Genomic DNA, 14,379 nt, shown 5'->3' on the forward strand with positions numbered 1-14,379 from the left:
CAGAAGCCAGGACAGCAAGAGGCTATCCCAGAAGCTAGTTCCCTCTGGCTGTTCTGGCTTCTGGGATTCAGAATATTTTTTTCTTGTTTTCCTCCTCCCAAAACCTGGTGCACCTTATGATCTGGTGCATCTTATGGAGTGAAAAATTCGGTATGCAGTGGTACCTCGTGTTAAGTACTTAATTCGTTCCGGAGGTCCGTTCTTAACCTGAAACTGTTCTTAACCTGAAGCACCACTTTAGCTAATGGGGCCTCCCGCTGCTGCCGCCGCGCAATTTCTGTTCTCATCCTGAGGCAAAGTTCTTAACCCAAGGTACTATTTCTGGGTTAGCGGAGTCTGTAACCTGAAGTGTATGTAACCTGAAGCGTATGTAACCTGAGGTACCACTGTATATAATAAAAAAGATGAGGAAGGGGAGAACCAGTGCTTTTTTTCTAAAAAAAAAAAATGTTTAGGGCTACTCTCATTTTCTTACTCATATTGAAATACTGCCCCCTCAATGAGGCCAAACTTAGGTTCACAAAATGTTTAAGTGTATGCATACCCCTGCAGCCCCCCCAGATAAAAAGGACTGGGGAGAACCCATGCACTGCCACCTCAAATATCCTTTGCTGTGTTCAATTTTAGCAGTGTTGAAAAGGCTTCAATGAGAGAGGACAGACCGGAAGAGGCCAAGAATGAAAGGTCTGACCTGGCCAACCAGGGGATGAAGGCTGCAGCTGACTCACCTGAGCAGAAGGCTTCTCCTTGGTCCACGCCGAGTCCTGGCGGTCCCTGGGGGTGGCGATGAACATGACGGGGAGGCGCGGCCGGGCGGCCACAAAATGGTTCCTGATCTCCACGTAATCTGCATCTGCATGCAAAAACATCACGGCATCAGAAGTCGCTGCAATAGGGGAAGCGGACAAAGTTTCTCTGATGCCCTCCTATTACAACACTCTATGCAAGAGACAAGAGAAAAGAAGGACCCATCTCACTGGAAGACCCGGGTTCAATCACCGCCTCTTCAGGTAGGGCTGGTCAGGCATGTCCCCTGCCTAGGAAGTTGCAGCTGTCTACCAGTGTGGACATTAAAGGGCTAGATTCTAAACTAGGCAGTTCCTCGTGTTCCCAGATCACGATTACTATTATTATTTTTATAAATGTATTTATTTGGTTTTTCAGATTAAAATTTTACAGTCACATATACCACATAGGGTGGCACTGTGGGTTAAACCACAGAGCCTAGGACTTGCGGATCAGAAGGTCGGCGGTTTGAATCCCTGTGACGGGGTGAGCTCCCCTTGCTCGGTCCCTGCTCCTGCCAACCTAGCAGACTAGACATTTATGCGACCACGGCAGCACGGATGTTATTGGCACAGAGATGGAAAGAAGATAAAGTCCCTACCAGCGATGAATGGCGGATCAAGTTGATGGACTATGCTGAAATGGCTAAAATGACCGGAAGAATCAGAAATCAGGGAGACCAAAATTTTAATAAGGAATGGGGGAAATTTATAACTTATCTTAAGAACCATTGTAAACAGTTAAAATCGTTCGTAGTCTAAAATCGCTTGTAGTCTAATGAGAGCCAGTGTGGTGTAGTGGTTAAGAGCAGTAGATTCGTAATCTGGGGAACCGGGTTCGCGTCTCTGCTTCTCCACATGCAGCTGCTGGGTGCCCTTGGGCCAGTCACACTTCTCTGAAGTCTCTCAGCCCCACTCACCTTACAGAGTGTTTGTTGTGGGGGAGGAAGGGAAAGGAGATTGTTAGCCGCTTTGAGACTCCTTCAGGTAGTGATAAAGCGGGATATCAAATCCAAACTCCTCCTCCTTCACAGCCATGAGAGCTAGAAACCTGCTTCATAGATCTTTTTTTTTTCTTGAAAGGAAAGCTGAATTTTTTTCAGAATGCTATGCTCTGCACCAAGACAAGGGGGTGGGTTCCTGCTGTGCTACACTTTAATGGTCCTTTAAGGCAGGCAATTACAAGCTCTTAGAAAAGCGAGGATTAATCTTGTCGAGTTGTTTCACGAGGAAATATTTGGACCGCAGGCCTCTTTAGCAAAATGGCGCCCGGGCTTCTGGTTTCATGCATGCAGAGGTCAGGCTCTGGAGCACCGGGAGCAGACAATCCTTTCTCTGAGTCAGGAGGTGAACGAGATAACCTTTGCTCCTGTCTGCCTCGGGATCTGCAAATCTGACAAAACACAGTGATGCTGCTTCCTGACCCTCTGATCAACACAGAGAAAGAGACTCCTTCCTTGAAATGCCATGATAAAAATTAAACAAACTCTCTTCCCACCATCTAGCTGCCCCTCGATTAGGCTGCGTGGAGGCGGATTACAAGAGCAGATCTATGTTGCTGGAGAGGCAGAGTGTGGATTGTCTGAATACAGTGTTACCTCGGGTTACATACGCTTCAGGTTACATACGCTTCAGGTTACAGACTCCACTAACCCAGAAATAGTGCTTCAGGTTAAGAATTTTGCTTCAGGATGAGAACAGAAATCATGCTCCAGCGGCGCGGCAGCAGCAGTGGTGCTTCAGGTTAAGGACAGTTTCAGGTTAAGTACGGACCTCCGGAACAAATTAAGTACTTAACCTGAGGTACCACTGTAATTGGTTGGAAGAGGTTGGGGCGGGCGATGGAAGTTGAAGCCACCTTTCTGAGCCCAATATTTGTTCATTTGACCACACTGTTCATTAGGCATAGAAATATTCTGTCCTTCTATATTCATTTATTTCGGGTTAAAACTGGGGACATGCTCAGCTCTTGTAGTCAGTCAAAACAGGCACAGCCAGAGGCAGCAATGCTTCTGAATACAGTGGTACCCTGGTTTTCGAAAAGCTTAGTCCATGGGTTAGGCAACCTAAGGCCTGGGGGCTGGATCCGGCCCAACTGCCTTCTCAATCCGGCCCACGGACGGTCTGGAAATCAGCATGTTTTTACATGAGTAGAATGTGTCCTTTTATTTAAAATGCACGTCTGGGTTATTTGTGGGGCCTGCTTGGTGTTTTTACAGGAGTAGAATGTGTGCTTTTATTTAAAAAGCATCTCTGGGCTATTTGTGGGGCATAGCACCAGAAGCTTTTCTCCTGGGTATTGTCGGCCAGAGGGTGATAAAGAAGGACAGAACTTTTTTCCTGTATGCAACAACAGCAGCAAGGATACTCATCGCCAAGCATTGGAAAACTCGAGATCTACCCACACTGGAAGAATGGCAGATGCAACTGATAGACTATATGGAACTGGCTGAGATGACCGGCAGAATCCGAGACCTGGGAGAGGAAAGGGTTGAAGAAGACTGGAAGAAATTTAGAATTTATTTACAAAAATATTGTAATTTGGTTGAATGTTAAGAAGGATGCCAGACTATAAATAATTGAGCACCACTAAAATAGATGTAATCTGGATGACAAGTGTGATGGAGGGAAACATAAACCTTTGGGAGAACTATTAGACTAAATTAAATGAACGGGATTTAAGAATGTAAACAAGATGATAAATTGCTGGTAAAAGTTTATAATGATGTAAGTGGGAGCGGGAGACGTGAGGGAGTCCAAAGAAGCTTTGAAAATATGTTATGATACATGTTATATTGTTTATTATTTTTGCATTTTGTATTTAAAAAACCTTAATAAATATTATATAAAAAAAATATTTGTGGGGCATAGCAATTCGTTCTCCCCCCCCCCCAAAAAAAAGTATAGTCCGGCACCCCACTGTTGAATGGTCTCTTTAAATTTGAAGGTTCATTATTGTTCCACAAGATGTGTATTTCTTTAAGGGCCAGAGTAAATAACGTGACCCAGTTTTACAGCTGTGAAGCAGTGTAGCAGATGCTGTTAAGGTGTGATAATTAAGCTGTTGGGTATAGTATATAAAGAGCAGCACCTAGCTCTCAGTACCCTGGGCTGGGCTTATTGATATATTATAATTAATGTAAAAGGAGTTTTTGTTTTTGATATTAAAACCTAGCAAAAGGTTATTTTGCGTTCCTTGTAATGTGTGGTCTCCCCAGCAAGCGCTCTGCAGCGCAACTAATCTGCAAATAGCCAAGACCCACAAGGTCTGAGGGACAATGGACCGGCCCCCTGCTGAAAAAGTTTGCTGACCCCTGCCTTAGTTCTTGAACAACTTGGAACCCGATCGGCGCAAACCCAGAAGTAAGTGTTCCAGTTTGCAAAAACTTTCTTCAGAAACCAAACATGCTCCGTTTTGAGTGCAACGCTTCCATTCTAAGTGCTACGCTGAGGTCTGTCTGCTTTTGCTATTAATTTTGTGTTTTTGTCACTTTTTTTGTTTTGCTTTTGTGACTGTGTGGAACAGAGTTCAGCGACTGATTGATTGTGCGACTGCGGAAATGGATAAAAGCTGCAAGGCCAAGAGAACCATTAACAGAACAACAATAGAGGTAAATTGTTAAACTGCTGTTTTAGGGGTTGTTTTTAAAAGTCTGGAACGGATTAATCCATTTTGCATTGCTTTCTATGGGAAAGCACGCCTTGGTTTTGGAACGCTTTGGTTTTGGAACCGAGTTCCAGAACGGATTAAGTTTCGAGAACAAAGGTACCACTGTACCTGTTGCTGGAAGTCACATCAGGGGAGAGTTGCCCTTGTGTTTGAATCCTGCTTGTGAGTTTCCCACAGGCATCCGACTGGCCACTGTGGGATCAAGGATGCTGGACTAGATAGGCCATTGGTCTGTTCCTGTAGGCCCTTATGTTCTTAAGTCTGTGCGTGTGGTTTGGGAGATGCATGGTCAGGGGGAAAACAATGCTGTCCAGAGTTGTAAAGACTGAGAAGAGAATAATTGGGTGCACTCTTCCCACCTTGGATCAAATCTGTGCTTCCAGGTGCCCTAAGAAAGCTGCAGAGATAGTGCAGGATAGTGCGCACCCCGGAAATGATCTCTTTCAGCTTCTGCCTTCCAGAAGAAAGTACAGGGTTATTAAGACTAGGACTAGCCGCCTGAGAAACAGTTTCTATCCAAATGCGATTTTCGTTTTAAACGCAATGTAAGGTAGTCTTTAAATATTGTATTTAATTATGGGGTATCAGAGTTTTTAGGGGGCTAACCAGGCTGGGATAGCAGGCTTGTTGGTTTTTGAGTGTCTTATGTAGATTTTTCAATTTCGTTGTTCTGTATGGGACAATGACAATAAAGATTATCGTATTGTAACGAGAGCAAACAGACCCCCAGTTTTCCGCGGCTAGGCAGTAAAGCAAGCTATTGTCTGCTGTCTATATGCTAAAATTTTCAGTTCTTTGGGGAACGTGCCCATGGAAGGCAGAACTGGCAGAGGAGAGCCCTGTTATCTGGCTTACCGCTTAGCGTTCCTGGGTCCAAAATCTGGGGATGACCTGACAAATCTCCCACATGTCAGCGTTTTCATTCAACCCTCTTGCCAAAAGCATGCTGAGAGTGTTTTAAATGTGCAGCGGAGATTAAGTGGGAGAAGGCACCAGTCATGGGGAAGCTTTAATTCTGGTGGAGACAGTCTTAAGTGGGGCTTTATGACATATGGCACATCAAAGCTCAGATCTGCTTCCCATATCATTAATGATCCATCTGTGTTTCCACAAGGCTGAATGATCCAAATATTATAGATAACAGGCACTTGCTCTCGAGACGTTTACAAGCTTCGATGCATGTGCTACTTTTCAAACTCGGCAAGCAAACAGAACGCCTATTGCAGAACCGCACAGTACGTAAATGATATAAGTTGTCTCAACTCCATGGGGATGAAAGGATAAAAAATATTTTTCGCTCTATAAGACGCACCCGACCATCGGACGCACCTTGTTTTAGAGGGGGAGAACAAGAAAAAAAATATCTCCCCCTCTCTGCTCAGCGCCCCTTCAGCGAAGCGGCAGGAGAAACGGAGCCCCTTCCATTTCTCCTGCCACTTCGCTGAAGGGGCGCTACGCAGAGAGGGGGAGAATTTTTTCTTCTTCTCCCCCTCTAAAACAAGGTGCGTTCTGTGCGTTCAAGGTGCGTTCACCCACAGCCTCAGGAGCGTGGCGGGAGTTCCCGCTGGGCTATGGAGGCTTTGGGTTCCTTTCATAGAATCATAGAGTTGGAAGAGACCACAAGGGCCATCGAGTCCAACCCCCCGCCAAGCAGGAAACACCATCAGAGCACTCCTGACATATGGTTGTCAAGCCTCTGCTTAAAGACCTCCAAAGAAGGAGACTCCACCACACTCCTTGGCAGCAAATTCCACTGTCGAACAGCTCTTACTGTCAGGAAGCTCTTCCTAATGTTTAGGTGGAATCTTCTTTCTTGTAGTTTGGATCCATTGCTCCGTGTCTGCTTCTCTGGAGCAGCAGAAAACAACCTTTCTCCCACCTCTATGTGACATCCTTTTATATATTTGAACATGGCTATCATATCACCCCTTAACCTCCTCTTCTCCAGGCTAAACATGCCCAGCTCCCTTAGCCGTTCCTCATAAGGCATCATTTCCAGGCCTTTGACCATTTTGGTTGCCCTCCTCTGGACACGCTCCCTCTGCGCTTTGGAGGTTTCGCGTTGCTATCGCTGAAGCCAAGGAGCCTGCATTCGCTCCATAGGACGCACACACATTTCCCCTTAATTTTTGGAGGGGGAAAAGTGCGTGCTATAGAGCAAAAAATACGGTAATGTTTGCTTTGGAATAAGGAGGAGGTTTGGGTCAGCAGACACAAGAATTATACCTCCTTCAACTAGACCTTTGAATCAGAGAACAACCTGGTTTCCCCCTCCCAGTTTCTGCACTGTTGACATTTACTAATGTCATTTAGAAAAAAATGATGATCTAGAATAGGTACTAGGTGCAAACCAAGCTTATCTAGACAAGACTTCTAAATGAGGGAACTAACTGGTTTCGTGAGCCGTGTGTGGACAGAAGCAGGTGGTGGGGAAGGTAAAATACTAAGGATGGAAATATCTTTGCAAAGAACTCGATAGAAAGCCAAGACTTGAGTATCTTATTTTTGAGAGGAATGGGGAAACTGTCTAAATTGGTCAGTGTCCTTGCAAAGGTTCCCCCAGCATTTAAATCAGCCAGAAGAGACCAGAAGGGGGTGGCAGTTCTTAACAGGAACCAGTATGCAGATGAATGAGGAGCCAAAAACAGATCGGTAGCTACTGGAATGGTATTTTCCCAGTAGTGATGTATGGAAGTGGGAACTGGACCATAAAGTAGGCTGATCGCCGAAGAATTGATGCTTTTGAATTATAGTGCTGGAGGAGACTCTTGAGAGTCCCATGGACTGTAAGAATATCCAACCTATCCATTCTGGAGGAACTCAGCCCTGTGTGCTCACTGGAAGGACAGATCCTGAAGCTGAGGCTCCAATACTTTGGCCGTCTCATGAGAAGAGAAGACTCTCTGGAAAAGACCCTGATGTTGGGAAAGATGGAGGGCACAAGGAGAAGGGGATGACGGAGGACGAGATGTTCTTGAAGCTACCAGCAGTGTTCTCGAAGCTACCAGCATGAGTTTGACCAAGCTGTGGGAGGCAGTGGAAGACAGGAGTGCTTGGCATGATCTGGTCCAGGGGGTCACAAAGAATCGGACACGACTAAGCAACTAAACAACAAGCTACTGGAATGGTTGTAACAAGGAGGTCGCCTGCTCCATATAACCAGCCCCAATCAATCATCAGGCTGCAGCCCTTTGGGCCTGTTGATGTTTCAGAGCACTTTTTAAAGGCAGCAGCCCAGGAAGAGCATGTTATTGTAATCCAAATAGGAAGCAATTAAGGCATGTATCACTGTGGCCAAATCAGACATCTCTTTAAAAAGCCACGGGAAATTCAACCCATGTCTTGCTGGACTCGAAGATCCTCCCTTTAAAAATATATATATGAAGGAAAAAAGCCAAGGTAAATTCAACGAGGAGGTCTATCTGATGCCATTACCACAGCGAGAAAATGAAGCCTCCATATATAAGGGAAGTATACCTCTGAATAGCAGGTTCTGGGGCCAACAACAATGACAGCCACTCCTTTCCTGCTCTGCCTGCAACCTCCCAGAGGCATTTCTCTTGGGTACTGGCAGGAGATGGAATGCAGGACCCGGCCAAGTCATTTCTCATGTTCCAAACAATGAGAAGAAAAGAGCAATGTTAACACAGCAAAGTCGAATGTTCTTTGCAACAAAAGGAGCAGGGAGGTTTGGCAAGCCGGACTGCAATTGCAAAAGCTCCTGGCTTCACTGCGGGGATCAGGTTGCTAAGCCCTCCTTGGAAGGAAGGCAAAAGGAAAGCAGGAAATCATCGTACTAATCCTAACAAGGAAGGTTTGGCCTCTTAATTCTTCCAAGACGAGCCCTATGGCAAGGAAACCTCAGACTGCTCAGCATGGAAGAGGCTTCCCTAAGAAAAGGAAGAATCAGTGAAGCTGGAAGTTGGGAGATTCCGGACAGATAAGAGGAAGTACGCAGCACCTAAACTATGGAACTCACTTCCACAGGAGGCCACCAAATTGGGTGGCTTGAAAGGACAGTTAGACAAATTCCTGGAGGAAGAGAGGCTATCAGTGGCTCCTCAGTTCTGCCTCCAGTCAGAGGAAAAGATGCTTCTGAACAAGATGAGCCTCAGGGTCCCTTCCAACTATGGTTCTACGTGACTAGGCTATGTATTAGTTGTTCATCCTGTTAATTTCAAAATATGGTGGAACAGCTCAGTCGGTAGGGGATGGGACTCTTAATCTCAGGGTCGTGCGTTCGAGACTCACTCTAGGCAAAAATATTCCTGCACTGCAGGGGGTTGGACTAGATTACACACACCCACACCCAGTCCCTTCCAGCTCTACAAGTATCTATGGGACTCTCGTATCTACGGGACCGCCTCTCCTGGTCTGCTCTGCAGAGGATCTTAAGGTCCAGGAATAACCATCGTTTAGAGGTCCCGGGCCCTAAGGAAGTCAGACTATCCTCCACCAGGGCCAGGGCCTTCTCAGTGATGGCTCCCACCTGGTGGAATGCTCTGTCCCATGAGACTAGGGCCCTGCAGGATTTAACCGCCTGGCTTTCAATTTTAATTCAGCCTGATCTTTTATTTCCCTTCTCTTCCCTCCCCCTCCCTTTTTATGAAGACCCGCTCTGAGACCCCACAGCTAATTCTCCCCTGGCCTCCTCGCTGGCCCAAGTAGGACCAATTCAGCCAGCTAGCCCTGGGGATTATCTAATTGACTTTTGAATTTTATTGTCATTCATGTTTTTAGACTGTATTTTATGCTGTTTTTATAATTAAGTGTTTTAAATTTGTTGTTAGCCGCCCTGAGCCCAGTTTTTGAACCGGGAAGGGCGGGGTATAAATAAAAATTTATTATTATTATTATTATTATTATTATTATTATTATTATTATTATTTATTACAATTCTTTGATTCTATTAATCCCAGGTGCTAGAAACCACTGAAGGAGAGAGAGTGTTGCTCTCGTGCTCGGATCCTGTTGCAGGTTTCCCACCGGCATCTCGTCAGCCACTGTGAGAACAGGGTGCTGGACAAGAGGGACCATCGGCCTGATCCTGAAGGCTCTCTCGGTTTCTACTGTCCCTCCCTCCACCTCTCTCACCGTTCAGCTCAGCATTCAGGTTGACGATGAGGGGGCTGTTCTTCCAGTCAAAAGTGGTGAGCAGGAAAAGGAACCGAAGGAATCCCACTTGCGGAGAGCTGCAGGGAGAGAAAAGTCACAAAAGGCGAGCATTATTCTAGCTGTATTGTGTATTATATTAATTTCACATACAGTCATACCTCGGGTTAAATATGCTTCAGGTTGAGCGTTTTCAGGTTACACTCCACGGCGACCCGGAAGTAACGGAACGAGTTACTTCTGGGTTTCACCACTCGCGCATGCACAGGCACTCGAAATGACGTCATGCGCAGAAGCGGTGAAACGCGACCCGCAGATGCGGTTTGAGTTCTACTCAGGATGCGAACAGGGCTCCGGAACGGATCCTGTTCGCATCCAGAGGCACCACTGTACAGGTCTCAAGCCAGCTAAAAGACATATTCTTATAAAGAGCTAGAATTATTTTAAAAGAAACTCGAGCAGCAGATGTTTAAAAAGAACACAAAACGAACAGCCCAGGGAGAGGAGGTCAGTTCACCTAACTGGGAAAGTTTGTTGAAACAAAACTGACTTAAAATGTTTTTTTAAAAAGGTAAAGGACCCCTGGACGGTTAAGTCCAGTCAAAGGCGACTCTGGGGTTGCAGCGCTCATCTCGCTTTCAGGCCGAGGAAGCTGGCGTTTGTCCACAGGCAGCTTTCCGAGTTATGTGACCAGCAGGACTAAACCGCTTCTGGCACAACGGGACACCGTGATGGAAACCAGAGTGCATGGAAATGCCATTTACCTTCCCATTGCAGCGGTACCTATTTATCTACTTGCACTGGTGTGCTTTCGAACTGCTAGGTTGGCAGGAACTGGGACAGAGCAATAGGAGCTCACCCTGTTGCGGTGATTCGAACCGCCGACCTTCTGATCAAGAGGCTCCGTGGTTTAGACCAGGGGTCAGCAAACTTTTTCAGCAGTTTCCTTCCCTTCAGGAGGTTAAATCCTGCAGGGCCCTGGTCTCATGGGACAGAGCATTCCACCAGGTGGGAGCCATCACTGAGAAGGCCCTGGCCCTGGTGGAGGATAGTCTGACTTCCTTAGGGCCCGGGACCTCTAAACTATGGTTATTCCTGGACCTTAAGGTCCTCTGCAGGGCAGACCAGGAGAGGCGGTCCCGTAAATACGAGGGCCCTAAGCCACATGACCAAAGGGTCATCCCGTCGAACCCCTTGCCTTTCAGGATAAAAAGTGCTGTGGGGTCTGATCCAGCAAGGAGCATGTTCAGGGTAGGTTTGTATTTTGGGAACATCACAAATGCAAGGTGGTGTTGCCCCCAGCACTCACAGGTAGACTGCTCCTATTCATGGAAGGGACGTCAAAACCTGACCAAGGAGCAATTAAAAAAGGAGTGTAACGGACTCAGGAGGTTGTGAAGCAGGTGTCCCGCTGGCTGGGCCCTTACCTGGGCACAGTGAAGGGTGCTGGGGACAGGAAGAGGGAGGCCACCAGTAAGTCCACGCATTCCTCCGAGACGCTGTCGCTCAGCAGCTGAGCGCTGATCCAGCGCTTGGTGAGACGGCAGGAGCCGCTGAAAGCAGAATGTTGCTGCTGGAGGCTATAGGGAGAAAGCAAACAATTTGAGACCCGTTGCCAAATCTGCCAGCAACGTCACCACAATCCGAAGGCAACAGAAAGCAAACCAAAAAAGCTATTATTAAGATGACCGGCGACATCAACTCTGCCAAGTGGGAATCCCTCTATACCTGAAGGAGCATCTCCACCCCCATCGTTCAGCCCAGACACTGAGGTCCAGCTCCGAAGACCTTCTGGCGGTTCCCTCATTGCAAGAAGTGAGGTTCCAGGGAACCAGGCAGAGGGCCTTCTCGGTGGTGGCACCCGCCCTGTGGAACACCCCCCCCACCAGATGTCAAAGAAACAAACAACTATCTGACTTTTAGAAGACACCTGAAAGCAGCCCTGTTTAGGGAAGCTTTTAATATTTGTTGTTTTATCATGTTTTTAATATTCTGTTGGGAGCTGCCCAGAGTGGCTGAGGAGACCCAGCCAGGTGGGCGGGGTATAAGTAATAAATTTATTATTCTTATTCTTATTGCAATGACCAGAGGAGGACTGACCGCTGGGAGGAAAGCAGAGAGAAAAAAATGCCATGGACAACTGGACGCCTTCATCTGCCCCAGCTGCAACAAAACATGTCTCTCCCACATTGGTCTCTACAGCCACAGCAGGCTCTGCAAGCTCCCGATAGTTTGACTTCACCCCCAAAGGCACATTCTTCCATTCTCTCCCAAGATAAATGGGTGGCATTATATTATTATTATTATTATTATTATTATTATTATTATTATTATTATTTGTTTTTGTTGTTGTTGTAAGCCCGCAAGGAGGACCGCAGTGCACAAGCAATGCTCTCTGCCCTTGTGATTCCCATCAACTGGGATTCAGGGGAACACCACGGCCGTTGTGTCTCGCAGGCATCGTTCTCAGAAGGGGAGACCTCTCCCCGCTTACCCATGAAGTGAGCTGGTCAAGAACGGCAGGTGCAATGTTTCCACTTCCAGATGCACGGATTCTTCTGTCACCTCGTGTTTCAGCATGCCTGTGGGGGTGACCACCTCCTTCAGGATTTGGGGCTCTCGGTGGTAAGCCACTTGGAGGCGGAAGACATAGCCGTCCTGAGAAAGAGGGAGGAACAGGAGGGGAAATTATTTGCTTCTTAAGAGCCTGCTGGATCAGGCCAATGGCTCATTAGCCCAGCGTCCTGGTCTCACAGGGGCAAAGCCGATGCCTGTGGGAAACCAGGGAGCAGGATTCGAACACAAGAGCTCCCTTCCCATCCTGCAGTTTCTAGCAACCGGGATTCTGTAGCTTTGCCTTTGACCCTGGAGGGCAGGGCACAGCCATCATGGCTGGCAGCCATTCCTAGCCTTCTCCTCCATACATTTCCCTAATCTAAGTTTGTGATCATCACTGTCTCTTGTGGGAGGGAGTTCGGCAGTCCTGAATCTTCCAACATTCAACTTCAGCCCACCATCTTGAGTCCATGCCAAAAGCCTGCTCTTCACCCAATGACCCCAGGGCGAGTTCCACAAAATATTGCAATTCAGAGCCATGTGCAGTAAATTAGAAATGTGAAAAGCGCAAAAATAAAGAAAATCGCAGGAGCAGCAGAAGTTCAAGGCAAAAACATTACCCTTCAACCAAGCCTTTGGCTTATGAGCATCTGGTGCCGTTTTGAATGTGTTGTGGAAGAGAACATCATTGGGTTGTCTTTGCTTTTTGTTTTTATTATATGTTCTGTGCTTTAATAATAATAAATAACACATTATTATTATTATTATTATTATTATTATTATTAATACACACACCCCCATCTGGTGGGTTTCCCCAGCCACTCTGGGCGGCTTCCAACAAAGATGAGAATTACATTAAAATGTCACACATTAAAAGCTTCCCTAAATAGGGCTGCCTTCAGATGTCTTCTAAATGTCAGGTAGTTGTTTTTCTCTTTGACATCTGGTGGGAGGGCGTTCCGCAGGGCGGGTGCCGCTACCGAGAAGTCCCTCTGCCTGGTTCCCTGTAACTTGGCTCCTCGCAGTGAGGGAGCCGCCAGAAGGCCCTCGGAGCTGGACCTCAGTGTCCGGGCAGAACGAAGCGGGTGGAGATGCTCCTTCAGGTATCCTGGGCCGAGGCCATTCAGGGCTTTAAAGGTCAACACCAACACTTTGAATTGTGCTCAGAAACATACTGGGAGCCAATGTAGGTCTCTTATTATGTAGTCTGTGTTTTTTATATTGTAATTTTATGTTGTGAACTGCCCTGAGACCTATGGGTATACAAATTTAATAAATAAATACAATTAGGGTGCAAAAGAAGGCAAGAGACCAATTTGCACCAAAAAGTCACGGTAAGGTGGCCTTTCTGGACCTGATGGTGAACTTTACACAAGGGTCGTGCGAGATGAACATCAGAAAACCAGAAGTCCTTAATCTCAGCCCTTAGAGAGTCATCTTCTCCATGCGAGAGGCTCAGAGATGAGTCCACCAAACACCAACCACAAAGTCAAGCGAAGTTTGTAGCAGGAAAAGGGTCCCAGAGAGCCAAAATCCCTTCAAGATTATGGAATGTGTGGTGCTGGGTGCTGCTGAGGAGAGCAGGATGGAGTAGGCGCCCAAAGCTAGGGGCAATATTCTGAATTTGCTTCAGATTTATCGGGAGGAGTCTGCGTCTGAAATTGTTATAATTGTGTACTGAGAGCACCTGTACACTGCTCTTCAGCCCTGCACCCAAAGTGACGTTAAAACAATACAGCTGACCTTTAAAGCCCTAAACGGCCTCGGCCCAGGATACTTGAAGGAGTGTCTCCACCCCCATCATTCAGCCCAAACACTGAGGTCTAGCTCCGAGGGCCTTCTGGCGGTTCCCTCCCGGAGAGAAGTGAGGTTACAGGGAACTAGACAGAGGGCCTTCTCGGTGGTGGCGCCCGCCCTGTGGAACGCCCTCCCACCAGATGTCAAGGAAATAAACAACCATCTGACTTTTAGAAGACATCTGAAGGTAGCCCTGTTTAGGGAAGTTTTTAATGTTTGATGTTTTATTATGTTTTTAATATAGTGGACCATTGGGTTGCAAATGTGATCCATGCGGGATGCATGTTTGCAACCCGCAGCGGCGCGTCTGCGCACACGCAGGTTGCGATTTGGCGCTTCTGCACATGTGCAAAGCGCATTTTACCGCTTATGTGCATGCGTGACCGCTGAAACCCAGAAGTAACCCCAAAAAATGCAACCTGGTGAGTCTGTAACACGAGGTAAGACTGTATTCTGTTG

At 46.9% G+C, this 14,379-nt stretch overlaps 1 protein-coding gene across 2 annotated transcripts in view; it reads right to left on the bottom strand.

Annotated features, from left to right (window-relative positions):
• The window catches only part of NOL6 (nucleolar protein 6), a 65,833-nt gene that overhangs the window by 17,032 nt on the left and 34,422 nt on the right, over positions 1–14,379 (bottom strand). For both annotated transcript variants that reach the window (XM_079994736.1, XM_079994737.1), the window contains exons 19-22: positions 12,062–12,225; positions 10,995–11,147; positions 9,550–9,647; positions 729–853 (exon numbers count right to left, since the gene is read on the bottom strand). In XM_079994736.1, coding sequence (XP_079850862.1) covers positions 729–853; positions 9,550–9,647; positions 10,995–11,147; positions 12,062–12,225 — 540 coding nt within the window. The remainder of the gene's footprint in view (positions 1–728; positions 854–9,549; positions 9,648–10,994; positions 11,148–12,061; positions 12,226–14,379) is intronic.

Source organism: Podarcis cretensis, assembly GCF_951804945.1.
Source record: "Podarcis cretensis genome assembly, chromosome: 11".
In the NCBI taxonomy this organism is placed as follows: Eukaryota; Metazoa; Chordata; class Lepidosauria; order Squamata; family Lacertidae; genus Podarcis; species Podarcis cretensis.